Source organism: Peromyscus maniculatus, chromosome 18 (assembly GCF_049852395.1).
Source record: "Peromyscus maniculatus bairdii isolate BWxNUB_F1_BW_parent chromosome 18, HU_Pman_BW_mat_3.1, whole genome shotgun sequence".
Lineage (NCBI taxonomy): Eukaryota > Metazoa > Chordata > Mammalia > Rodentia > Cricetidae > Peromyscus > Peromyscus maniculatus.
In genome coordinates, this window is record NC_134869.1 from 18,210,735 (window position 1) to 18,238,516 (window position 27,782).

Consider the following 27,782-nt stretch of genomic DNA (forward strand, 5'->3'; position numbering starts at 1 on the left):
AAGTTAAAAGAAACAATTATTTGCAAGTGTCTCCATTTTCAGAATATTTCACTGTGGAATCCATTTAACAAACATTTTTAATTTTCCATGCTGTGTTAATCATAAAAACTCTAACTCCAATTTCTTAGTATAATATAATGGCAAGAACTTTCAGAGCAATGCTAATTGTCAGAAGGTAAAATAAGTTTCCTTGTTTAGGGCTTAATTTAATAGAAAATCATCTGATTTTCATTTTACAGGAAGAATCATTGAATTTACCAGATAAATTTTAGAAAACGCCTACTGGCTCCTTTGAGTACCAATGATAATTATATTTTCATATCTCTTATTCCATCTGCATTGAGAATAAAATATTTTATGGCTGAACTTATGTGCTAGTATTTATCTTGGATTTCTGCCTCTATGTATTGCTCGGTATACTTGATTCGTACTTTTTTCTACTTGCTTTCTCTCTGCCCTGGGTTTACTGGAAAGCTTTATCACTATGTGGTGAATAGCTGTATGCCAAAGAAAAAGCATTCATTCATTTCTTTAAAATAAGGAAGAATTGTCCTGAACAAATTTCAGGATCCAAATGTTTCTGCTGCTTTCCTCAGTTGTTATAAATTTTTCCAGGTAATCATCACTTTCAACTAGATTTTTCAGTGTATTTTCTCTTCCTATGACCTGTGTTTCTCCTTTTATTATTATGCTACATGGAATTTTTATTTTATTCATATTCCTAAAGAATGATCCTTTGTGACAACTGAACTGACTTAAAACCAACTTATAATTGATTCATTTCTACTTTTATTTTTGTTTTCTTATGCCTTCGATTCACGTTTTTTATTCCTTGACTTTAACAAAAAACTCCTTTGATCTCGTTTTTCCTTCTCTGTAGGAGAAGATTCTAAGGTTAAGGACCCGTCCTCTGCTGCTCTGGCTGCCTCCGATATGTTGGGTTTTTTTGTTATCATTAACCTCCTCAAAGCTTTCAGACATCTTTATTCTCTACAGGTTGGGAAGATAAATTTATCCTATTGATTATGTACATATGTATCTTTCCTCTGTAGGTCTGTCCCTATCCACCCCAACTTGGTGAAGACATGTCCTTGACCTCAGAGTTTACAGGACACCACTGCCGAAGTCTGCTGCACTTCTCAGTCTCCAGGCTCAGGTATCTATGATGCTGCCAGGATAGCGCTCATGGCTTACTTCACCTCTTCACCTTTTAGAAGGGTTATTGTATTATTATTTTTTATTATTATTATTTATTACTGACTTTTGTGGTCCTTGCAGCTTGCCCAAACACTGCAGACAACTTCTGCTTTTCACAAGTCTTGATGGTTTTTTATTTGAATACAACTTTATCGTTCTGACCGTTTTCTGATTACCATAGCTTATTATACTGAACAGACATGGTCTCCTCCATCTTTTGAGAATATTATACCAACATATTCCAAGCTTTGGCTTTTGTAAATGAGGTACCTATTTTAGAAAGAACATTTCTATGTTGATTCTCTTCTCTTTGGGTGCCATTTTTTAAATAAACTTCATGTTACTTGCTGTTATTTTTACTCAAATGGGACAAATAGGTTTATACTCCACGATGACAGACAAGCACACTTGTCAGTGGTCTGAAGACAAGTTCGATGTATCTGGCCTCACTTATAACTGGCATGGGATGTTATAATTGTCTTTCAGAGTAAAGACAATCATTCCAGCTTAGGAAACAGAGGAGCAGCTTCAAGGCTTATTACCCCTAAGAACTTCACAATGAAACCCCCAAGGAATAGCTATGCTCATTACGACAGAACCAGTCATTCATGATGCATGTGCAAAGCTGGACTCTAAACCTCCCACGAGAAAGAGCTGACAGCCTACGGAGACGCTATCACTCATACTGACCAATGGAAATAGACTGCTCTGTCTGCCGTTGGTGATAGGCACATGCTCTAGTCAGGGTCCTTAGTTCAGTTGCATTGATATTTTTACAGTTAGTCCGTTAGTTACCCACTCAGGCACAGACCTTCTCCGTCTATCAGCTCGGTTGCATTTATCCCACACTTTTTTCCATCGACCTTTGTAAAAGTTATTGACATTTTCAGAACTAGCATTGCAAGTACCTTTTCAAGAACTCATAAACAGGAGCTGTGAGCTCCACCGTAAGTTGAAACTTTTCATCGTTCATACATTTGAGCATAACTTGTGTAAAGAATTCCAGGAATCTCGGTCTTTGCTTGAATTTCATGACTATAGAAACAAGAAGTTCATTGGAGAGTTACCAGTATGCCCTGGTAATGGGTGCCAAAATGTTCCTAGTACTAGCCATCCTTAGTCACAACAGGCACATTGATTAATCTGCTTTTGGATTTCCCACATATTTATTTTACTTCATTTTTAATTAAAATATAATTATACCATTCCTCCCCTCTCTCTCTACCCTCTCCCGTCCCCCACTCATTCCCCATCCAAATCATGACCTCCTTTTTAAAATCATTATTCACAGACAGACAGACACACACACACACACACCATTAATTTTATATAAGTACAACCTTGTGAGTCAGTATAGTGTTGATGTATGTATATGATTTTAAGACTATTTGGTATTGAAAAGCCAATTATACCCACAGATAAATGTAGCTCTGACCACTTATCAAAGAAGCCTCCTTTGGCCGCAGACAGAGATCACTAGAGAAAGCCATAACTGGTCAAAATGCAGCAAACAACTAGCCATAGGGTGCCCAACCCAAACTGATACCTCTCTGTCCCGACCCCTGTGTTAAAGGTTCAGGGAACACTGTGGACAGAGGGCAGAAAGCGTGTGAGAGCCGAAGGACCAGGAAGTCTGCTGTGAGATTGTGCCTTCCAGCCATGACAGGGAAGTCCCGCCTGTCGTGAAGTCTCAACACTGTCTCAGTCTGAATGGTGACACCACCAATCAACGTCCAAGAAGGCTGAGGGCAATCTTATGGGGCCCCATCCCTAGATGAAGAGCGACAGGCAGTAGTGACTGCTAAAGAGGAGGGTTACTCTTCTCCAGGGTTATGGGTTAGATGGGGTGAGCCCCTTGGTGGGTTAGATTTTTTTCACTTATAGATACTAAGAGTGTTTGTTGGATGTACTGCTGCTTTATTTCAATGGCCACTGATACTTTACACTGGATATTTGGTTTATCCTACAAAAACCTCAATATTCAGAACAATTTAGCTGAAGCTGCTTGTGGTATATGGCCGTCAGGAGAAAGGGCTCGTCACATCTCACGCTGATCTGTACCCCCTGTCACTCAGAGCAAAACAAAACGCCGCAGCTCTCCATAGGTGAATTTCAAAATGATGACTGCATTTTCCAGTGCCTCCTCTTTGTCTCCTTCATGATGGCACAGTTCGCTTCGAAGTTGCTTGGGAAGGCTCTTCCTTCCCAGACTTCCAGTCACCTCATTAGGTTTCTCAATGACTTAGTAGTCAGGAGTCTGCATATTCTCAATGGGTGAGAACACCGAGCATACAACACACACACAACAGAAGCAACCTAAGGCAGAAGCCGGCGTCCAGCACTCACCTTCCTTCATGGCGCCTTTCACCGACCAGTTTAGAACCACAGGGTACAGAAAGATCGGGTCCTCTGCTCCAGAGAGTTCAGTTGAGGTGACTAAGGTAGAAACATCAGTAAATTCTAGTGTCTCTTTGGATCTCAATAACCAAAACATACACATCTTTTTAAAATAGGGGAAATAGTCAACTAATTACTAAAGCGTAGAACTTAAAATATCAAATATATCATATTTGGGGTGGGTTAAAAAAGATCAAGTATTTGCTTTCCTTTTCCTTAAAATTTAAGGGACCCACCATCAGATCTAGCAGTCATATTAACCCCATCTGAAGGGACAGGTATCAACACAGGACCCCCCAGGACCAAGTTCTCAGCACAAAGGAGATGTATTTGCCCCACGGGGACAGAGGGCAGGGATAAATGAGGCACAAAGACAAGAGATAGAGGAAGAGGGAGACGGGGACAAGGGATATTTGTCCCTGGGGGACAAAGGACTGTCTCTGGACGTGGCCCACAGAGAAATGGTGTCTTATAAACGTAAAAGGGGAAACCCTGTAAGATGAAGTATTTCATTTTGATCGGGTGTATTATTAGGGCAGCCAAAGGGGACTTAGTACTCTGACAGCTGGACCTTGGTAGTCAGCTCAGGAATGAGTCTGGCGTAAGTGTCCAGAGAAGGGAATGGACCTTGGTGGCTAGCTTTAGGAATGTAATCTAATGGCTTTAAGCAAGGCAGAGGGATGGGGGAAGGGCAAGGCCTGCCAGAGCCATGCTTGCCAGGCTGGGGCTGGCTGGAGTCCCTTCACCATCCTTAATGAAGTCACTCTATAAACCATAGCGTGCAGCACGGCCAGCAGAGCCAGACCGTGTCAAGTTCCATCTTTCTTGGTTAAGACAAGGACTCATTTTGTAGCCCAGGCTGGCCTGAGATCTGTGGTCCTCCTGCCTCAGCCTCCTGAGGGCTGTGACTATGGGTGTGCACCACCTGCCCAGCTCTCCTTTAAACTCCAACCTTGGCACTTTTGAACTGTGAAATTTGGTGGGGGTGGTGGGTACTTAGGATCTCTGCCTCAGTTTTCTTGCCTTTAAAATGAAATAAGAGCAATTTCCTTATGAGGGTATTATATAGAATTTGTATGATTTTTTATAATGTATTTATAATAGTATCTCACACATAGGAGACACTTCACAGAGTCATTTCTACTGTTACTGAATTTACTGTGTAGCTAGTAATACATTTTATTTCTTAATGAAAGTTCTGTTGATATGAGAATAAATAATTCACATTTCTAGAACATTTTAAACTTTAAGAAATCATACTTTTATGTTGGTGATTAAATAATTACAGTTTCCATAAACTAGGTTTACTAATTATGAGAACGACATAACATCAGGCTCAATTCACAACTTCAGCCTAAAACAGGCAAGAAATATGGTGGAAAAGAGAGAAAGCCCTGTTTTTGCCTTTAGAGCAGCAGCTCCTGATTTGAGGCCCCACCCCCACCCCACCCCCCACACACACTGCCACCAATGTCTGCTTCCCAATCAGTTACCACAGTATAATGGATGGTGTGTTCTGTTCCTATGGTCAGTGCCCAGGGAGGCTGTCCCACACCCTTTAGTGCCTAGGACAGAGACACCCCTACTGCGCTGGACGGTCATGTCAACTTGACATAAGCTAGAGTTATCTAGAAGGAGGGAATCTCAGTTAAGAAAAACGCCTCCCTAAGATCCAGCTCTAGGGCATTTCCTTAATTAATGATTGATGGGGGAGGATCCAGCCCACTGTGGGTGATGCCATCCCTGGGTTGGTGGTCCTAGCTTCTATGAGAAAGCAGGTTGACCCCGTATGCAGCACCCTTCCATGGCCTCGGCATCAACTCCTGCCTCCTAGTTCCTGTCCTGTTTGAGTTCCTGTCCTGACTTTCTTTGATGGTGAACATCGATATGGGAGTGTAAGCCAAATAAACACTTACCTTCCCCAATTTGATCATGAAGTTTTATCACAGCGATAATAACCCAAACTAGGACACCTATAAGAACAATCTGGACCAAAATAACAGTAGCACCAAGGTTATAAAAACCTGCTCTAAAGCTGGAAGACGCAGACCCATATCCAAGCCAGCCAGGCAAGCCTAAGCAAATCCCTTATCTTTATGAGGCACACCTGTAAAGAGCAGTGAGCAATCTCTTATTAACCAAGTGTTGTTAGGATTAATGGCATAATGTAGACACACTGTATAATCCTTAACGGGTTTACCAAATACTAATCTCATCTTAATTCTTTCAAGAAAACAGTTTCTCATTTTAAGAAACAATGCTAAACAGATATAAGAGGGAAAATTACATTGCTTCGTCAATTTGAGTAGATGTGTCTCCAGCAAGGCCAGCTGTTCGTTTATCTTTTCAGGCAACAGCACCTGCTGGGGCTTCTTGGTTCTTGAAGTTTTCTTAGAACAAGTACCCTAGAAACATTGGTAAATGTCAAAATGTATTTTAACATGGTAGGGAAATTGTCATTTTCGAAAAATCTGCGTTATGTTCTGTTTCTCCCTTTCCTGTTCTATGATCTGCGCAGCTAGCCAACAAGAATTAGTGATTTTACAGTAACTGATAGTGCATTCTAGCTAGAAGTGCTAAGAGTTTCATGGACAGAGCCAAAATGCTCCCCTTTCCTGTCCCCCTTCTCCAGGACCTCCCGCTGGCCCCTTCCAGAACATGTACTCTTCTTTTATCAGTGGTGGTGGCGGTGGCGACGGCAGCACGATGTACGTGTGTGTGCGCGCGTGCGTGCGTGCGTGCATGTTGAAACAGTGTCTTTGAGGTAGCCCAGGCCGACCTCAAACCACTGAGTAGCCAAGGACAACTTTGAACTCCTGATCCTCCTTCCTCCAGCTCTCCAGCGCTGGGACTACCACAGGCTCCACCACAGCCAGTTTGTGAAAGTGCTAGGGATCAAACTCAGGGCTGCCAGCATGCCAGGCCAGCACGCCACCTACTGTGCCACATCTCTAGTCTCTGCCTTCTTCCTAATGTAGCTGTCACCTCCAAAAAAAATCCTCAAAATAAAATCCCCAGCCAGCCGCCAGGAGGGGATCCTTTTAGTCTGTTAGGTTCTGATTTCCCCAGAAGGAGCACCTTTACAACCCAGCTAATTAGTTCCACCCCTCTGCCTTTCACTAAAACCTAACAGGCTCAGTAATTAGCAGATTAAGGACTGGCCTGTGTGTACCCCCACACACACACCGTGTTTTCTCTAGGACTGAGAAATCGACCTGCACTGTCTTGTCTCCTGTTATCACAAACAAAACCTTCTGAGCCTCTTTCTTCTTAGACGGGTCTCTAGCGGTTCTAGGGATTTCTGCCTCTGACCAATGAGCAGATCCTACAACCTTAGTCAGTGGGAAGCGTCACAACCTCCTGCTGGACCAGCGGCTCCAGGGAGAGAGGTGTGAGACTCACCGGCAGTACTGCAAGGGCACAGAGCCTTGAGTCACGGTCTGGACGACACAAGGGGGCGGAGTAAGCAACTGGTTTGAAAACAACAAATTCAAACTGCCTCCACTTTAATCAAAATCTCCCCTAGGCAAAACAAGCCCCACATCCTACTCCCCAAAAAGATGTTACAGCTTAAAAATCCTCCAGCCAGGATGATTTGGAGACCTTACCAGCCAACAAATTGCCTTGCGTTCTATCTCAGGGAGATGTGGAGTCAATCTAACTCAATGTGAGAGGCAGGAGACCAAAGGTCCTTCCTGGCGTGCCTCAGAAACCCAGTAAGCCAAGAAGCATCTCAAAACCTGACCCACAAACACATTTGGCCCACATCATTTCAACACAAAGCAATAAAGTCTTAAGTCCCTCTAAGACTCCTGCTTATGAAGCACATATTGAAGATTAGTCTCAAAATTAGCAGCCTCATAAAGACAGGACCAGGTATCTCGGATGTTCATAAATCTACTTTGAACATGAGATTGGAAAATTCAGCTAGGTTTTTTTACCTTCGGTGATGCACTCAGAACTGTTACACCTGAAGTTATTTAACCTGTAAGCCCCACCTGCCCAAGGACCAGGTAGCATTCTGGGATTCTGGGAGTTGTAGTTCCTGGAAAATAACAACAAATCTTCACGGGAAAGTACGGTGGCATATGGGTTTTGTTCTTATAAACCCCACCAAGGCGTGTCTCTGGGCCATTCAGCTAGAAAAGTGTCCATCTTGGTCAGTATTTAACATTTTAATAAAAGCTCAGCTTAATTTAGTCAAAATGGTGGAACTGGTTTTTCTGGCAAATTTCAGGACTAACCAGAACAAAGCATCTTTAAACTCAAAAAAAGGCGTTTTTAAGAAGCATTTAGTCCAGTGTCCCACTGAATATAGAAAGGTCTAGCCTCATCTACCTTGTAGTCAGTACTCAGAATGTGGATAACTATCCAATATGCTAGCCTTGACTCTATCTTAAAAATATTTTTTAAATTAAAGAAATTCTTAATGAAATTACTTTCTGTAATGTAAAGATGACAAATTGATCAATGTCTAATGTGTTTAATGACAGTAAATGAAACAGGTAAATATATAACGAGGAGAAACAAACAAACAAAAAAATAAAACAAATTACCTCCTCTCCACTCTCATCTTGGTCCATACCAAATAGAGATTTGCACCCCGATGTGATGTCCAACGTCTTTTTCCCATAATTTATAATCATTACCGCCAGGTCATATTCCTTCCAGGAACGTAGAATCTAATTAAAAGTAAGTATTAATTATCTCTGTTGGATGCCTCTCTTTCCAAGTTCAATGCATAAAATCTTTCATAAATTCAAATTCCCCTAAGTCTTGTGGGTCTAACAACACCTCACAATTGTTAAGGAAACTGGAAACTTACCTCTGGGTCATATTTCTCTAGAATTAAAATTATATAACTCTACTATTCTTTAAGTAAAGGACTAATAATGGCTTATCAATAATGCATTTCCTATCCCTCTGGGCCGTTTAGCTTTATGCTCTGTGATACAGCACCCTACTATTAAGAACTACTACTCTACTTTTAAAAGCCTAGTTAAAACAATTGTTCCTTAATGTCATATACATAGCACCTTTCATTTTGAGTGTTTTGTTGCTCATTTGTGTTTTGTTTTGTTTTACTTGTTTGGATTTTGAGACAGGGTTTCATGTAGCCCAGGCTGTCATCGAACTCACTATGTAGCTGAGGATGGTCTAGAACTGCAGATGCTCCTGTCTCCAACTACCAAGTGCTGGGATTATAGATTACCAGCATGCACTACCATACCTGTCTGCTCTCAAGTTGCTTTCTATAGGAATGGCGCAGTTCCTGACCACATGATGTCCTGAGTGTGGAGCACCTAGTGATTTGCGAGATATTTTAGTAGATGGTTGGGCGGATCCTCTGAAAACCCTGAGAAGTAGCATACTGCCAGTGGTTACTCTGCCCCTTCCAGCCTGGCACTAGTCCCCTTTTCAAGAGTAATCTTCCATCGTCATCTCACTGTTGAGCCGAGCGTAATCCCAACACCACAATGGTTCAGAACGGGAACCTCATGTCTCTCATTGGCTGAGTCATATTCTAATATACCTGCCATCCCTTATTTGTACAGCGCTGCCCACCGTATCATTAAAATCCTGGTTCTAGCATCAACTCTAAGGAGAATCCATAGCCGGGTATCTGATTTGCATACTTCCCATTGTAGTGATCTGATTTGCATACTTCCCATTGTAGTTATCTGATTTGCATATTTCCACTGCCAAGACTCAGTGAAAGGAAGGGAACACATTCATGGTAAGCCCTATGGGGACAACTGAAAATATAAATACGTTTGTATGAATGTGCTATATGTAGACATATTTTGTTAAGATGGTCCTTTTTTCAGATACGTGATCACTACTACTTCAAATACAGAGAAGGGCTAACAGGAAGGGACTTAGAAATAATGAATGGTTACCTAGAACTACTAAGATCCACCCAATACTAAGGAATAGAAATGTTTCTGTGGAGCCAGGAGAACACACTCCCAAAAAGCAGTGCATTGTGAGGAACATCATGTAGCAAAGAGATGATGACAGAGGTGCAGGGCGCTGAATGTCTGACACAACAGTCTAATTTCATGACAAAATGCATATGAGAGGCTTGGTCACAAGCCACCTTTCTGGATAAGTGTAGCCACCACCCCTAATCAAAGAAGCCTTCTCTTTACAGTAAATGGAGACTGTCACAGAAATCACAGCTGGGCACAAGGCAGAGATCTGCAGATCGTGAGGAATCCAGCCCCAATGGGAAACATCTATACCATTGAGGAAGAGGAGGCAGAAAGGTTGTAAGAGCCAGAAAACCAGGATGTCTACTGTGAAACAGTCTCTCCTAGAAATGGCTGACTAAGCAAGGACAGAACAACGGCTGTATGGACAGACATACTAATGCGGAAGGGGCATCTCACGGGACCCCACCCCCAGAAGAAGAACCACAAGCAACTAATGGTTGCTGAGGGAGAGTTATCCCCCTTCTTGGTTGTCCAATACAAAGTGGTCAACACCGAAACCATATACATACAAATAACAAACACAAGCTTTGCAGGTTGCAAATTTTATGTTTGTGCATACACATACGTGCACATGTGTATGACATTAATAAAGAAAAGGAGGCTATCAATTTGAGAACTGGAGGGATATGCAGGGAGTTGGAAGAGGAGACTTGGGAGGGGCTGGAGGGAGGAAAGGGATGGAGGAGAGTGAGATGATTGTGTTTTAATCTGAAATGTATAAACATGCATGTGAGTGGGGCAAGCATCGCTATTTGAAAACAGATGTGGGCTGACATGAACTCTGCACTCTACTCCAGTGCGAGTTCATTTGGCTTGGATGGAACTGTGCAACTTTCTCCCTCCTGTCTAAATACGAGAAAACAATAAATGAGGAGAACTGAGTTTTCTAATGAAGAGAAAAACAAAGGACTGACTCTATTCAACAGACCAAATGATGGGCAGAAATGAAGAGTGTAGCTAATGTTTAGCATTGACAGCCTTAACACAACGCAAAAACAGCAAAATATGTGAGATGACAAATTCCCAAACTATAGTAACATGGAGGGGAAAAAATACTGTTGCTTAAATAAAAAAAGACGAAGCTCTCCAAAGAGACCGTTTTCCGAAGAAAACACGGTTTTGCTTGACCAAGTTCCACATGTTCTAAGAGAAAATCTAGTACTGTTTATATCAAATGAACACACGACATCTGGGATTCAGAGATAACACATGATTCGGGAACTACAGACCAGGCTAAAGGAAACTTCTAGAAAGACAATGCCCAATATCCCAGCTGGGGAAAAAACCCAGTTCAGGTAACAAAAAATCCTGATAAGTATATTCTTATTCCTGGTCAGAATGGAGTCAAGGTCATTTCTGGTTATGCCACAACTTAATCCCCTGATTCCTCAAGTGAGGGAGCAAGGGATGGGGACATGGCTGGTGAGCCAGGAGGTGTACAGAGCAAGAGCCACAGTGTTCCAAGGGCTGAGGGTGATAGCATGAGGGCTCAGGGACATCAGCCTCCACTGTGGCCTGTGGACCAGCATCTCCCCGACCCTCCTCTTCCCCAGCTGCTGTCTCTGGGTATATCTCCTCCCTGTCATCAGGCAACCTGCAGGGATCCTGCCCATCTTCACCTCTCCCCTGTAGACTCCTTCCTTCCACATTGAATTTAAATGCTCTAGCTACCCGGATAAGCAGGATTTGCTGTGTTTGTTCTCGATAGAAAACTTGCTATTGGAAAGTCACCGATTACCTTGGAATATAATTTCTTTGTTGGGGTGGAGCCATGTCATTTAAATAGGATGCTTGACTGGGTCCAGTGTTCTGAAGGAGAGTGCAAGCTGCCCCTTTCCTTACCAGAAAGGAACACAGCTCCGCAGAAACACCTTTCTCCCTTGGAAGCATCTGTGGACCGGCCAAGCAGATGGACAGTCTCTGAAGAAGCCAGTAGGGGTCTGGCGAGCTTAGTGCAGCAGTTTAAATAGCGCTTGTTCTTGCACAGGACTGGGTTCACTGCCCAGCACCCAAATGATGGCTCACAACCATCTGTAGCTCCAGTTCCAGGGAATTCAATGCCCTCTTCTGAGTTCCAAGGGCACGGGGTATACACATGGTGCACATACATGCAGACAAAGCACCCAGACACATATAAAAATGAAAAAAGAAAATAATATTTTAATAATAATAAGAGGAGGAGGAGGAGGAGGAGGAGGAGGAGGAGGAAGAGGAGGAGGAGGGCAGCAGGGGCACTCTAGGCCCAGCACAGCACTAATGAATTTGGGAGCATGAGAGAAGAGCAGGTGTTGCCAGTGGTTACAGCAGGTGACCAAGACGGGATCAATTCTGCACCAAGGCTGAGAAGCGTGGGAATGACAGACCGCGGGCTTCATCAGACTCCTCCCCCGACCTAGTCCGAAGCAGGAGCTGCTCCCTGGCTCAAGTGCATCTTTGGGACTCTTCAGTAGCTCCTTTGCCGTCTCTGCAGCAGCCTGTCTGAGGCAGCATCCTGCTTGGCTACTGCTTCGGTCGTGGTCCACGTGGAACGGCCCCTCTGGAGTTACACACGATTCTCCTCCCCTGCACCCTAGGCCTGCAGGACCTCAGAACTGATTCTTTCCAAAGCACAGCCTTTTCTCCTTCACTACACACAAATATTCCTCGTCTGGGGTCAATTAAAAGTATTGTGCTTGTCCAGATGTCCAGAAAATATAGCTAGATATTAACCCAGGCCCTGCCTTTGTGTCCTTTACCCTTGCATGGGTGGATTGCCAGGTCCTCCATCTAGCTCACACATAACTCTTGAACCTGTCCATGCCCCCCACCTCTCGCTTTCTCCATTTCTCTAGTTACCATTCCTTGCCTTCTAACTCATCCCCTGCCGCAGCTCTTACCTCCTTCAAACCACTAGCTGTCATGAGACTGGAATCATTTCTTTCTCTAAAATGCAGGCCCACATTTTGCCATCCCTGGGCTTGAAACCCCTGAAAGTCTCCTGTTGGATCTCAGAGGAGGACCTTTCCACTGCTAACTGCCTGCTGCTCCACCTTTAAAGGAACTGCTTACTTTCTCATGGACTCTTCTCTGAGGCAATCAGTAGTCACGATCCTGCACCTGCCACACATTTCCCCCTTCTGATAGGGCCCTTAATTTTTCTTATAATTTCTTGCCATAAAAATGTTCCAACTACAACTATCGGTATTTTTTGGTATGTGTTCCCCTGTTGCTGCGGAAGGTGACCCCTGACTCCAAGCCACACCAACTTTCTTGGATCCAGCTGGACATTGTTATGGTGTGGGGTAGGGCTCTGGCTTACTTCAGATGCATAGTCACTTATACCAGGGTCCCCCACATTGAAAACTATAGTAGCAGATCAAAGTCTCCATGGTCAATCAAATTGCTACCTTTGTAACACACTCGTTTCTTCCGGAGACGTGGGCTGATCCCTCTAATCTATTCCTCTGATCGATTCGCCCACAATGCCTTGACACCATTTTTACCAAGGCACCTTTGTAGTGAGTTTTAATTTCTATTGAGAACCTTTAAATGATTCTAAAGAAACCCCACGGGAATTGTGATTAAGACTGCATTAAATTTAAGTGTCATTTTTAGGAAGGATTTATATTTCTGTTACAGTGTATCTTCATGTGTAGGAACTTGATGTGGCCTGCCATATGCTCAGATCTTAATGTGTATCCTTGGCAAGATTTCAGTTCCTTCCTGCAGGTTCTCTGACACTTTGCTGAGTTTTAAATAGTACAGCCTGCCCTCTGTTTCTAATGACTTCTGACATAAAATGAAACTATCACTCATATCCGCTTAATATACACCCACTTTATATAGTCTTCATATAGTCCTAATTATTCCTTACAGGATGTTTGAGACCCCTACGATTGCTAATAAGCGACATTTTCCTTTTCTACTATTATAAAAGTATTTCAAATCCATGTCTCTAGCCCAAGAAGGAACTTGTGAAAACAAGACAGTTAAAAGTCAGCACCTCCTTCCTGGGCCTGGTTTTTAAGGAAATGGCTTCAGAAATTTGCCATTTAGCATGATATTTGCTTTAAAATTTGGGTAAATGTCCTTATCGTTATTCAGCAGTCCCCTTTCATTCCCAACTCACTAGCAATTTTATTAGGAAAGGTTGCTAAGTGTTATCAAATGTCCTTGTGGCATTTTTCGTGCAATCTTATTTTTCTTGAATTTGCTGTTATAAAAAAAAAAAAAAAAAAAAAAAAAAAAAAAAAACCCAAGCTTTATTTTAACTCAGACTCTCCCTCTTTGTGATGTGAAGAATCCACTCTGGGGAAGACTTGGTCTTTTATGCTTGACTGTGAGCCTGTCCTGAGACTGGCATATACTAGATCTGAAGCCTCCCAGCGGGAGGGAAGGTCAGCCCAAAAGAGCCAAAGGACAGTGCATAAGGCCGTTCTTATTTCTGGTTAATGTTTGTGGTTTCGATTTCAGCTTTCTCTGCTGCAGAAATCATCGTCTTCCTCCTTTATTTTGTTGATATTTGCCCATTACCATTGTCCGCTTCATCTTAGACATCGTTTCTGAAATAATACATGAGAACCTGCATTTCCAGCCTTCCTGGGCTGCGGTCATCCACACTGGGTAAAGTGGTTAATTCTTGTTTTATTACTCCCATCTTTGAAGTGACACGCTTCCTTGCTTCTTACTTGGGTTAAGTTAGCACTTCCCTCTCTGCCCATATTTTTTGTTCTTAGTTTCTCTCTCTCTCTCTCTCTCTCTCTCTCTCTCTCTCTCTCTCTCTCTCTCTCTCTCTCTCTCTCCCCCTCTCTCCCTCCCTCTCTCTCTCTTTGGTCCCACTTCATTCTTTTCCCCCTCTATAATTTACAGTAAAGTTCCACTCACAGTGACACATCACCAAATCATCTTTAAATATGCGTGTGTGTCCTGTCAAAGAAAACAGTAGCCTTAAGCTACACACGTTTGGTGTAACAATCATAATTTTGTACAACCAAAAACTGACCCTTAATGTTCTCCCCTCACCCTCGGATATAATAGAAGGCTTAGTTCTGGGTTACTAATAGGTTTGTCTTTCAACGATGACTCTTGTCTTTCAAGAAAGCCTACTTAGCATTTACATTACCAAGTCCAACTCACACCCTTATCATCTATTTACTTTTAATAATACATATAGTGAGAGATTCATTGTTCCTATCGTTCCTCCCTTCTTGCCTCCCCCTGTCTTGGGACTTCCACTTGGAATCAATTGTCATTTGATAAAGGGTTTCCTCAAGTGTTTTCCTCAGATAAGGGCACGGGCACAATGCTCTGTACTTTGAAAGTGTTTATTTTTGCCTAAATAAATGGCTGATATCTTTCCTGGTTCTGAGTTCTGGGACCTCAGGCCTTATCCTTCAAACAATGTTTCAGTGTTTTAACTTCTAGCGCTGCTAAGCTGGGAGCCAGTTGATTCTCCTTGCATGTCCAGGAATCTGTTCTTCAGTACTCAAGCCTGGAAGGCTTGTCCTTAACCATCGACTTCAAACACGTCACCAACACCTCTCTACAGGAGTGTTCCTACTTTAATCCTGCTTGGGACTCAGGGAGCCTATTACTGCTCCATCTATTTCTATCTCGAACCTAGACTCCTGGTCTTTTCAGGTTATGGCTCTGGATCTGCCGTCTGAATGGGTTCACCATCTCTGAGCAATTCTACACCGGGGTATTTAACTCACAGTCTATTGCTTCCATGACCTTTATCAAATCTGTTTGTCACCGAAGCCAGGTGTCTTGTATCATTATTGAGTTGGTTGGTTGATTGATTGGTTTTATATCATCTGATTTCTCTCCCTTTAAAGGTTTCTTTGCCTTCGTGGTCCCAACTCACCTCTGGCCTTTTCCAACATAGTGAAGGGTGAATTACACAAAGAATCATCCTCCATTTCTACTTTGTACTTAAAAAAAAATAAATCTCATCTTTACTTTTCCTTCATGCCTACTGGGTTGTGAGGTGAGACTGGCCATGGGCCTCCAAGTGCACATGTTCTGTCTGCTGTCGGGGCCTTCCCCTCTAAGGAAAGCCCAGCCCATAAATGCCTCTCCCTTAACTGAGTTTCTTTTCACTTGCATCATTCAAAGCTTCACAGAATTACTCGTGTGTGTGCACATGCACATGCGTGTGCCCTGTCTCCTCCCCACTAAAGCATAAGCTCATGAGACAGAACTGGGCTGTTATCTTAATTACTTCATTCTTTAAGGAATGTCACAGGTAAGTTTGTCCCGGGACCCAACAATCTGGCCTCCTAGCCAACCAAATCACACATTATTTTACCTGTGTGCTCTCAGTGATCACTCGAGGAGTTTGTACCCCTTGCTTAAAGGATATCCAGATCTCATCGGAGCCTTCCCCAGTCTCTCCACAGCTCTGGGAGTGTCACCACCTACTGTTCATTAACCACGCTACAGAGCTGCTATCACCCACGAAGCGCTAATTCTTTGGGCATACACCAAATTCCCAAAACAGAACCTGACTGTAAATAATCAGTGAATAACTGTTGAATGAAGGAGCAGACTGAAACCTGAGAAAGCAGTTTGTCTTCTTCCTATACTTTGCCTGTGTCCATCCTCAGCTCCCATCTCCAGATGCACCACGCCCAACCCACGGTCTGGATTTGCCTTTACACTTGGCCTCAGGGGCTGGCACACCTGTCTCATACCCCAAGAGTATACCTAGCCTGTCCTTTCCTTCACGGCTGCCCTCACTCTTTTACATCCTAATTTCATAAAAGCATCATTATACCCCGCATTCACTGATTAATCCTTTAATTGTAATCTTGATGCTGGTCTCTGAGTTGTGGTTGTGGTTTTTGGTTTTGGGGGTTTGGGGTTTTGGTTTTCTTGAGACAAGGTCTCACTACGTAGCTCTGGTTGCCTTGGAAGTCACTGTGTAGAACTCATAGAGATCCACCCTCCTCTGCCTCCCAAGTGCTGGGATTAAAGGCATGGTCACCACACCCATCTATTGTTTGTCTCTGTGGAGCTTGTTCCATTATCCTAGCCCAGACCCTGGCCTTGATAGTTGAGGCCTGCCTTTGGGCTCCGTCCATCATGACCAGGGCCTGACAAGGTGATGTACAGACCGTGCACAGCATACTAAGCGCGTCAGTAGTCTAGGGGTTTGGAACATGTGTTCTGTGTGACTGTATATAATGCCAGACAATGTCCAAATGGTACTTCGGTGACATCAAGGTTGAGTTTGCGGGGGACCACGTTATCACAAAGCCTGACAGCAGTTACCATCCTGTCATGTGTAGGCTTTACATTTGCTTTTCATCTAGGAAACATTGCTTTGGGGATGCTAATTTTTTTAAGTTTTTGTTTTTTGTTTTTTAATAACAAGTTAGTGCAGGTGGCCTCTGAAACCAGAAGAGGGCATTGGATCCTGGAAAGCAGAGTTAGGGCAGCTGTGAGCTGCCTGGCAAGGGTGTTAAGAAAAAACTCAGGTCCTCATTGAGAGCATCATGAACTCATCATTCCTGAGTCTTCTCCCTGGCCCTGGGGATGCTATTCTTCTGCATTCCAATTGCCACCATTAAACAAAGCTTGACTGTCTCACCCGGCACCAATGCTAAGACAGACAATGAGATAAATACCTTGGTCATGTAGAAGATACAGCAAGCTATCATGTGTTGGATACTCTCAAAGCTTGAAATGTTTTTCTTTGAGTGAACAATACTTGGTATTCCTTGCAAAACCACAATACATTTTATCAAGATCTAGAAAAACAGAAGCACAATGGTTTTTGTGTCAAAATACCATCTTGTTTTGTATAAAATGTAGTATATAAATCATATCCATCTTAGGCTATGAAAATGCCACTTCAATTGGTCATTATTCACCAGGTATAAAAGAATAAACATAGATACAATGGACATATTCCATTTTCAGATGAGTCAACTATCTACATAAACTTGAAAATGAGTGAAGAGTTCAAAATAAATATACAGATAACTATAAAACAATGCTTATTTTCACAAGTACCATAAAAGAGGCCAAATGCTATAGGGATGCAAAACACAGCTGTGTTTAGGGGTCACAGCTGTGCTTAGGGGGACCTTGGCAAAGTGCAGAGGGGGTCAGGCCACTTGTGACAGTACTGAGGGGTAGAGGCACTTGAAATGATAGTCCCTCTCAGATTAAAACTGAGTGTTCACACCACTGAAAATCAATTAATACCGGGATTTACTTCTTCACATTGTGTGTTCCTGAATTCGATCAAGAACCAACTATTAGATTGGGCTTCTCAGTTCTGCTAGTTGGAACAATGCGATCGTCAGAGAAGCAGAGTTAAGACTACAGCAAGCCATTGATTTTGATGATCCCAAAGAACAAGTCTGTGTGTGTGTGTGTGTGTGTGTGTGTGTGTGTGTGTGTGTTCATGCTTTTGACTTGCTTCAAGTCACCATTTTAACAATATGTCATTATCCTGATACACTGGTGAGGATGCTTAATGCTTTCTTCCCCATGTTAATTTACCCTCTGTCCCCACTGCCCATCACATCCCCAAATCATGCTAACTACCCTAGTCATTTCTCAAAGTTCCTGCATGTGTGTGCATATGTGTGTGCACAAATGCAATGTACCAAGGGAGACTTTTGTTGTTATTTCACAAAATGGCACTTTTAGATACTAGTCTGAACTTTTATCTTTCTCCTTCAACTATGCCTCACGAACAGTGCTTCCACATCGGCAGGGACAGCCCTAGTTTGTGTTGCTAATGGCTATGTATGATCATCTGGCATGGACCAACCATAATCTATTGTTCTCACATTGAACAGTCCATGGCTAATGTTTGGGTTCAGGCACTACTGCTGCTTTCCATCATTTATCTTGCCTTTACCAAACACTGCAGAAAACGCCCTTCTACTTGCTAAGGTGCGCACACGAGCAACAGCTTTGGGAGCCTTGAGGAGGATAAAGCATCAACCTTGAGGCCACAGTCCACACTCTAAGTCAATGACCATTATGTGGTACCAAATCCCCAGGAGGGAAAATACATGGAAAATACACAAGGGGTGGGGGAGCCCCAGCACTCCGCCAAGTAAGGATTTTATTCTGTGTAACACGTTCAGGGTGGTTGCTCTGTCAGATAAATGTATTTTTAATTTGATTAAATTTTTGTTCTATGAAATAAATTACCAGTAGAGGAATTACTATATCTGATTTATTTGGTTTTAATTTTGCTTAAAGTTAGATTTAATTTCATTAAGTTTCTTTTTCAAAACCCAAAAGCTCCTAACAATTCACATTACCCTGTCAGTGAGTCAGAATGCCATTGCTATCACATGTTCCCACCAGCAATGGGAGTTACAGATTCTACATCATTAATCCAACACATGGTTCTAGAAATATTTTGTGCCCAAGCATCTTACCATGAGGTGGACTTGGTTTTCTATGAACTACCTATTCAGGTCCTGTATCCATCTACCTATCAGGTGATGGCCAACTTGCAAGGATTCTTGTTATACCTAATTCATTCCCCATTAACTCTGAGTTTATCTTTTTTCCAATCCCACAACTTTCTTATGATCTTCGTCCTGGTTCTTTTGTCTCATACAGTTTATCGTTTCTAAAAGTTCTATCTTTTTTCCCAGAGACGGGTTTCTCTGTCTAGTACTGGTTGTCCTAGAACTCTCTCTCTGTAGACCAGGCTAGCCTCAAACTCAGAGATCCACCTGCCTCTCCTCCCTAGTGCTGGGACTAAAGATGTGTGCTACTACTGCTGGGCTTTAGAAGTTCTCTTAATTGGGAAGATTTCCCCCAAAACCCTGGACTACAGATGTCAGCTCCTGGTTAATTTTTAATTTTTTTGCCCGTAAAGTTTTGCTTTATTTTACTTGTAATCCTTTAACAGATGTGGGCAGTTTTACAAAGTACAAATAGAAGTCAGATTCCACTTTTCTTTCAGATGAATAACTAAGCATTTCACCATCATTTATTCTCCTCCCTTTGAATGAGAAAACCAACTCTGCCACAAAGCAAGCTTTCTTGGGTTATTCACTATGGCACTCTTGCGATGGCTTTAGTGATGGGTGATAAAGATATACTGCTGTATCTACAATGACAAGAATATAAAAACTGGAACATGACCATCGCTAGTGTTTAACTAAAGCACAAAATGTGTGCTTTCAAAGAAACACATTTGGTTCCTTTCTGATATATAACTCATCGGGACCTTTTCACAATGCTTCTTCTTGACCCATTTGCACTTTATGGAGTCATATGGCTCATCTTTCCCATAATAATCACTGACCTTTCATTGTACACACACCTCCTGTGGAGGCTACGGGACACCCTTACCTGTATGACGGGTACTAAAACAATGTTGTGATAGATGATGGGAGCCAGGAGCCCGTAGCACTGGGTCACTGCTTGAAGGGCGTAATTGGCATCGTTGAGGAAGTTGCTGAGCTCTAGCGCCACAAGCACGTTCTCACATTCCATCAGTCTGGCCAGCTGTGCGGACACAAGAATGGGTGTTATCTGGCCAATATCAGGCATGCCACTCCAGATGTCTTCCAGATGCAGAGAGGACACGGAATGTGGTCTTTCTGGCTCAACAACACGAATGACAGCATGAAGAAAGTCTAACCTGGGGAGGCTCTGCCTCTCCCTTAATGCTCCATGTGCATAGGATAATCTTGGAATTAACCCACAGACTGGTTTGTAAGATAATACAAGAGTCACTAATGACAGAAAATGTGCCCATCTATTTTATTGGGGAGAAAAAAATCTTAGCTGTATTTTAATTGCAGAAAAAAAAACCTAGTTTTTAAAACCACAAATTGTGATGAATAATAATTAAAATGTAATATACCAATAATATTGCTCTCACTTGATTAACAGAGTCTAATTTCACTTCTTAATTTGTGAGAAAATGGAACATTTTCAGAAAGCCAGACTAATACTTCTATTTATATTTTCACCAACAAAATAGAAATGGTGAAGAATGCCAAGTTAAGAGTTGTGATGTTAAATATGCCTGTAAAAGAACAGAAGTCCTTGTAAAAGGGTAGAAGTCCTCGCCTCTCCTTTCACTTTCCTTCTGGGGAAAGAAAATGTTGGGGTTTTTTATATCCACATTATTTATATTTATATCCAAACTATTCACAAGAGAAACTGTACAAACACTGACCAGGAATTTCTACACAAGCAGCTTCTACTGGACTGGTGGTTTCTGGTGCTGAAATTCACAGAAGCGGTTTTTAAATGGCTTCCTTTCCAGACGTGGTGTGGCAAGAGAAGAAACGGAATACAGTGCAGAGGATATTCAGTGCAGGCAGGTGGTTTTGAGACCCTGAGCTCCAAGAACAGTGAATTGGGCTGGAGGAAGGGCTCCTGTCGCTGGCATGGGCCTCATGGAACAAACTACCAGTCTGAGCAAATCAAAACAGTATATAAAAAACAACTACTACAAAAAACAGAAGAGGAAAGGAAGTAGATGCCTGAAGCTTCCATATCTGGTGAGGAAAGACGGAACAAAGAGAGAGGCACAGACTGGAAGGAAGGGCTAATAGAAGATCACTATCAAAGTCAGAGCACTATGGGGTTGCGGACTACACAGAGCCTGGTACAGATGCCGTGAGAGTCCATCACTAGGAGGGCTATTAAGCCTCTGCCTCTGTGTAAGCATGCAATTTTACAATTCAAAAGAGCATAGCAAGCTAATATATACCAGCATAAAAGCATCTCTAAGGGAAAAAAAAGGCATTTTTAAGAAAGCAGGTGGCTGAACAATAAATTGCCTGAGATCTCATTTTGTAAATAATAATATGTTAATCCCTGAACCTTTTCAAAAGCAGAGAAATCATATAAAAAATGAAGCCATAGTGTTCTTAGCGGTAGTGGGACTACAAGTGTTTCACTGTCCACGTTGTACAGATTTGAATTCTGAAATATATCCCGGTCTTGTACACAGAGGAGAAAAGATAAATTGAGAAGAAGGACACATGACCTGATGGCTGTGAGACCTGCATGGAATATGAAATAATACAACATATTCAGGCTGCGTCCTCTTGGTCCGTCCACTACAAGGACACAAGATCCCAAAGGCATCCGTTCTTGAGGCAAACACAGTGGAACCCACATAGCTCCGGACATTTACTCACTTGTTGGGCAGGGAATATCTCATTGCCTTTAATATTATCACAGAAGAGATTTTCTTCTTTAATTTTAATGTCGCTCATCACAAAGATATTTCTAAGGAAAAGGTATAAGAGGATCGAAGAAGTGTCGGCCAGAACATTAGAGTGCAATCTGCAGAAGAAGGAAACGGTGTTAAGGGTGCTACTGTACAATGACCAGCCTGCCGCATCTGTTCAACCTTTTTGGGGTTGCGGACTCTCGGCATCTACGCAATGACCCTGACGGCTATGGCAGTACACGGAACAGCTGTTCTCAGGTGTCTGTTTATGTCAAAACCTGAGAGCAAGCTCACAACTAAGAAAGGGAAGCAGTTGCCGGGCGGTGGTGGCACACGCCTTTAATCCCAGCCCTCGGGAGGCAGAGGCAGGTGGATCTCTGTGAGTTCAAGGCCAGCCTGGGCTACAGAGTGAGTTCCAGGAAAGGCACAAAGCTACACAGAGAAACCCTGTCTCGAAAAAAAAAAAAAAAAAAAAAGTGATGAACTTTGTGATAATGGGAGCATTTGAAGCAAATTCAGCTACAGAGAATGAGTCTTAATGGCTCTGGGTATTTCTGATTGTCTTCGCTAAATCACAGTCCACAGTGCCAAAGGCCAGCAGAGCTTGACATATGTCGACGCTCTTTGGTTTCCAATACTCATGCCTTCAGATTAGCTGGTGACAAACCCTCACACTCAAGCTTCAGGTCCTTCCGCTCTGAATCTCCTGACCCCATAAGAGCAGGAAAGAGCCCGACATCGTTAATTCACACCCGAAGATGATCCCACCACGTTGAGCTCTGGACCCTCTTACCAGGAGGGTCCTGTTTCTCCTGCCTCACCCTGCAATACACACTGTACTTTTTTGTTGGCCTCCAATGACCCTCAGTGCCGTGAATCATGCCTTTGTCCCACCTATCACTTTCTGGCTCCGTTACATTCCCTGCCCCCCCTCAGAGTCCAGTAAGTCCCTTCCACATCGGGGCTCACAGACCCTTAGGCTCCGCTTCCTCTTATATCATCGTGTGACCCGCAGGGACATCACTGTCCAATGTTTCTAGCTTGTCACAACACCAATTACTTATTCACTTATTTCTTTTTTCATTCACCTTTTCAAAATAGCGTTTGCTTCATGCCTACTATGTGCATAACACTCTCTAAGACCCTGGGATACAAACACGAGTCAAGCGGACTCTTAGTCATCAGGAACCAGACTTGCTTCGACACAAAGTTCTGCGTCAGCTATGACATCAGTGCTGCTCAGTAGCACTTCTGCTCTTCCTGGTGTCCCACGAGTTGCTCTCTTGAATCTGCTCGTGGCCTCCAAATTGCCCACTCTAAATGTCTCCTGATGTCTATCCTGCTCAACCTTTCTATAGGATTTCATTGAGCCTGACCTGGCACTGGCGTGTCACAGAGCAGGACAGTCCCGCCAAGTGACTCCCAATTCCCTTAGCAATGCACCTCCCTGTTTCCTCGTCTCCTGGACAGATCCTCCTCAGCAGCCTTGCTTGGTTCCATCTCTTACATCTGCCCCTTTCATGGAAGCCACACCAGCCCTCAACCCCAGGTTGTCTCTTCTCTGCTGAGGTTCAAACATCCTCCTCTGGAAGACAAGGCTCCTTTTCAAGATTTCGATGGTGACCCTCGAGGACAATTTCCGAATTGCCATCTTTAGCGGTGACTGTCTCTATGGGGTCAGGAGATTCGGAGCCGAAGGACCTGAAGCTTGAGTGTGAGGGTTTGTCGCCAGCTAATCCGAGGGCATGAGTCAGCACTAAACAAAACATCGACTACCATCTCCTGACCTACAAAAGCATCCTGCTGGAAAAGCCAAAGTAATCAATGCCCCACCTCGCTAGTATCGTCCCTCACACACACCCCATTTCCCTTAGTGAATGCTGCAGACTCCCCAGTCACTTACAGCTGGAAAGCACAGTCAGTATTCACCCCCTCTTCTACACTACAGCTCACACAAAACCTAACTCACCTCTTCCTCCTCTTAAAATGCCCCTCAGATCTTTCTCCCATGGCACTCACAACCCTTGAACAGGGCAGAAAGTCTCTATGTGTTTAACTGAAATGGAATTAAGCGTTTAGTGCAAATAAGCATTACCAACATCTTGTTTTGTCTATTGTTTATGTTTTTAAGTTATTTATCTGTGAGGGGTGAAGGGTTATCTCTTTTAGGCATTAATAAGCAGGTGAAGGATTTTATTTTCAGTTTGTAGACACGGCCTGAACTAAGCCTGAAATGCTCGATTTGGGGATTGTCCTGAAGTCCTGCTCCTTTAAGGAAAAACAGCAAAAAGATGAGAAGATCGTCAGCGTTCTCTATGGCTTCTACGGGCATGTTGGCAACTACCGAGAGTGTAACCCTAGGAGCCTATGTGAAGCAAGGAAAACCCTTCATAATCGCAGTCCACACAGCAAGTCCTCACACCTCGGCCCCATCCTCTCCTTCCTCAGTTTCAAAAGTCTCCAGTGAGCATTTATGTTTTCTGCTCTGGCTGCTACCCCTTGACATTTTTATTCCAAAACCTTTACCCATCTGCCTCACCGTTTTTTTCCTGACTCTAGTGAGGTCGTGTCTAAGGAGGGCAGAAGACCTTGGAATATATGCATTTTATAACTCTGGTTAGATATACTTTTATATGAGCTGTCTTGATATGCAAATGAAAACACACAACATGGGGCTTTAAAATAGCATTTCTAATTACCTCCTCTGTGTCACCGTCATGATGTTGCTTAGAGTGATAACGGACTGATCATCCTGAATCGGAGAAGCAACAATATAATCCCAAACTGGTGAGAAGACCTTCTTGGCCAACTCATAGTTCCCAACCTGATAGGCGACCTGTGACAAAAAACATATTGTCTCAAGGGGTCTTTTCACTTGGAACACGCATATTTCAAACAGAATTTGGACACATCCTGCCACACACTAATCTCACGTTTACTGTTCTGCTCCACGGGGCCATGGTGAGGGAATCGGGTGGCCACGAATGGCCACCGGCAGGGGAGGCAGATGCAGTTTGAAATCTCTTTTATTTCTAAATTGCATGGAAATTTGAAACTCTGTAAGGATGTTTCAAATCCTCATAAGCAAAACAAAGATCACATCTGAGCCAAATTAATTTCATTTCCATCCATCTCAGCAGTATGCCCCATTTATTATAGATACCGTTATAATGAACAATCTGCTCCAAGAGAAACAATCAGATTTCCCCAACCTGATATAGGAAATGTATTTCATTCTTTCCTGGTTCTGACTGACACTTTCTGAGCTTCTGTACGACAAAGAGTTGGCAGCTGAAAAGGGTAAAGAATAAAACAGAAGTTTTCCAAGAGTCCATATCTTTTAAGTTTAACAGATTCAGTGTGGAGAAAAATAATTTCACCAGCGAAGCATAGAAGCTCAGTAGAAAAAAAAAATCACCAACTGACCTTCTTTTGATAGAATATATTGAAGGGAATTTCTAAAAATTCTTCTATTTAAATGCATACATAACACGAACCTTCACCAAATGACTTCCACGCTGCCTCAAATGATAAGGCATAAATAAATTCATTGAATTAAGCACAGAAAGGACATGTTACTAGAACATGATCCACTCATGGGAAAAACTTACAAGGCCAGAACTTCTCTGGTCTGTCAAACGATTCCTCCTCACTCACCAAGTGGTAAGCTTTCCTGTAAGTTCCTATCCTGTGCTCAATGCCAGAGGAGACACGCGTGTCAGCTTAGGAATGCCCTCACCGCCTGTGGAACCGAGCTGAAGGAAGGCATAAACCGCACAACAGCACAGCGAAGCTATGAAGAATCCACAACTGTTGTGGGGGTCTTAGTAACACAGAGTGCACGTTTCAGAATGAGGGCGTGGGAAGCTTGAGTTGAACCCTGAGGCAAGGGCACAGTTCCAGCTGGTACAGTTTAGACAGAATGTGAGAACAAACCGTGAAAAATGGTCAGAGAGCATGGAAGGAAGACTGGAGTGATGAAGCAGAACGGGAAGAGAAACACGTAACGTGAGGACAAGTTAATGTAGGCCATGGGTTCTGTCAGGCCTTGAAACCAGACGGAACTTTCTAGAGGCAAAGCACGCCGTTCAGCACTCGGGCCTCTGCCACCGACTGCTCTGTACAGCCCATCAGCACCCTTTGTGCGGGGGAGGAGGCCGGGGCATGGAGAAGTTGAAAGTCTGCACCAAATCTGACAGTTGGAAGAGGTAGGAACACCATTCCTAGAGTAAGTACAGTGAGTCACTGCTGTGGGCCACATCTGACCAATCAGACAGCTGCGGCGGCAGTGTGTAATTCTAATCTAAAGTAAGATGATGTGTGAGGAGGGTTGGCCAGACCCACGGCAGAGCTTCCCTTCATTTTCAAATCAGGTTATTAAAATCCCTGGGTGCCTAATGGATAAGGTGTTGGCCTTGTGGACTGTTACTGGCTCAACTACTGAATACTCGATGTGCCAATTAAAAATGAATAAAGAAGGTTTATGAACTCATGAAGCACCATAGGCTTTTGAACAGGAAGTGCCATGATGTCCGTGCGTTCACCAATAATTAACCTAACAGCACTGGACAGAACAGATATTTGGGGAGGGGTTAAAATGAGGAGGAGCATACTAAAAGACTAATGACGTAATGGACTATGTTAGATACTCTCTCCCTGATAAATAACCCACATACAGCTAGCTTCCAGAAGTCCACACTCCAGGCTTGTTTCCTGCCTCAATGACCACCTTCCCTTCCGGGTGCCTTCCCCAGCCTCCTCTTTGCCCACTCTTTCTGCGTTGGATACCCAAGGTTCACTGACCCCTCAGCTTCCCTCTTCTGTCTACATTTTCTTAGTGATAGCCACAAGGTTTGAATTATCACATACTATTCTCAACTCTTTCTCATGTCCATATCTCACCCAAGCCCCAAAGGCATGTCTCTTACCTCAACATGCCCCAACTTTCAATTCTCCCCTGCTTCCAAGAATACACCACATAGCCTCATCCTCAATTCAGATAATGTCAAGTCTGTCCTTCAAATAGGATGCTTGACCTTAGAGTCAAAACTTACTTTTCCCACCCCATTGTCCCTGTTAGGGATTCCCATTAGCCCTTCTCCAGAACATACCCAGCACCCGACCACTTCTCACCACATTGGCTCCTGTCACCACAGGTAAGACCCTTTCCCCTCTCACTGGAATTCAGCAGGGGAGAGGAGTCTTCCATATTCTCCATGTCAGTTCCCAACTTAGCCAGACGAACCTTTGAAAATAGAAGTTACACTGGGGCACGGCATGAATCAAGACTCGTCAGTAGCTGCCCATCTTAGGCAAGGCAAAATCCTGCCAGTGCCCCACATCTTACATGTCTGCCTACTCCCTGCTCCCCTGGGGTCGCTCTGCTCCAGCCATAAAAGCTGACCTGCTGTTGATCAGACACAGTGTGTCTTAGTTAGGGTTTCTATTGCTGTGAAGAGACACCATGACCATAACAACTCTTACAAAGGAAAACATGTCATTGGTGCTGATTTACAGTTCAAGAGGTTTAATCCATTTTCATCATGGTGGGAGACATAGCCGCACACCTTGCAGACTTGATGCTGGAGAGGTAGCCGAGAGTTCCACATCCAGATTGGCAGGCATCAGGAAGAGAGAGTGACAGTGGGCCTGGCTTGAGCATCTGAAACTTCCAAGCCTACCCCCCCCATGACACACTTCCTTCAACAAGACCACACCCACTCTAACAAGACCACACCTCCTCATCGTGCTGCTCCCTGAGGGCCTATGGGGGCCGTTTTCATTCAAACCACAGACTGGGAGAACACCTGAAAACCTTAGGACTCCCGCTCCAGCTGTTCCTTCTTCAGAATGTTTTCCCCTAGAGAACCACTTCCTTCGGGTCTCTCCTCAAATTACGCTCTCCCTGTCACTTTGCTGAACACTATCATTACTGTCCATTCCGCTGCCTTACTCTAGATATTTGTGCCTTAGCACTCATGCCCTTTCTGATATCTAGTCTACCTGTTTACTTTACCTAGGTCCCACCACCA

At 43.4% G+C, this 27,782-nt stretch overlaps 1 protein-coding gene across 1 annotated transcript in view; it reads right to left on the reverse strand.

Moving 5' to 3' along the window:
- The window catches only part of Cfap54 (cilia and flagella associated protein 54), a 297,311-nt gene that overhangs the window by 186,988 nt on the left and 82,541 nt on the right, over positions 1-27,782 (reverse strand). The window contains exons 23-30 of the mRNA XM_042263184.2: positions 24,450-24,586; positions 21,716-21,863; positions 19,908-20,063; positions 17,201-17,323; positions 8,151-8,276; positions 5,882-5,999; positions 3,544-3,633; positions 2,106-2,232 (exon numbers count right to left, since the gene is read on the reverse strand). Coding sequence (XP_042119118.2) covers positions 2,106-2,232; positions 3,544-3,633; positions 5,882-5,999; positions 8,151-8,276; positions 17,201-17,323; positions 19,908-20,063; positions 21,716-21,863; positions 24,450-24,586 — 1,025 coding nt within the window. The remainder of the gene's footprint in view (positions 1-2,105; positions 2,233-3,543; positions 3,634-5,881; positions 6,000-8,150; positions 8,277-17,200; positions 17,324-19,907; positions 20,064-21,715; positions 21,864-24,449; positions 24,587-27,782) is intronic.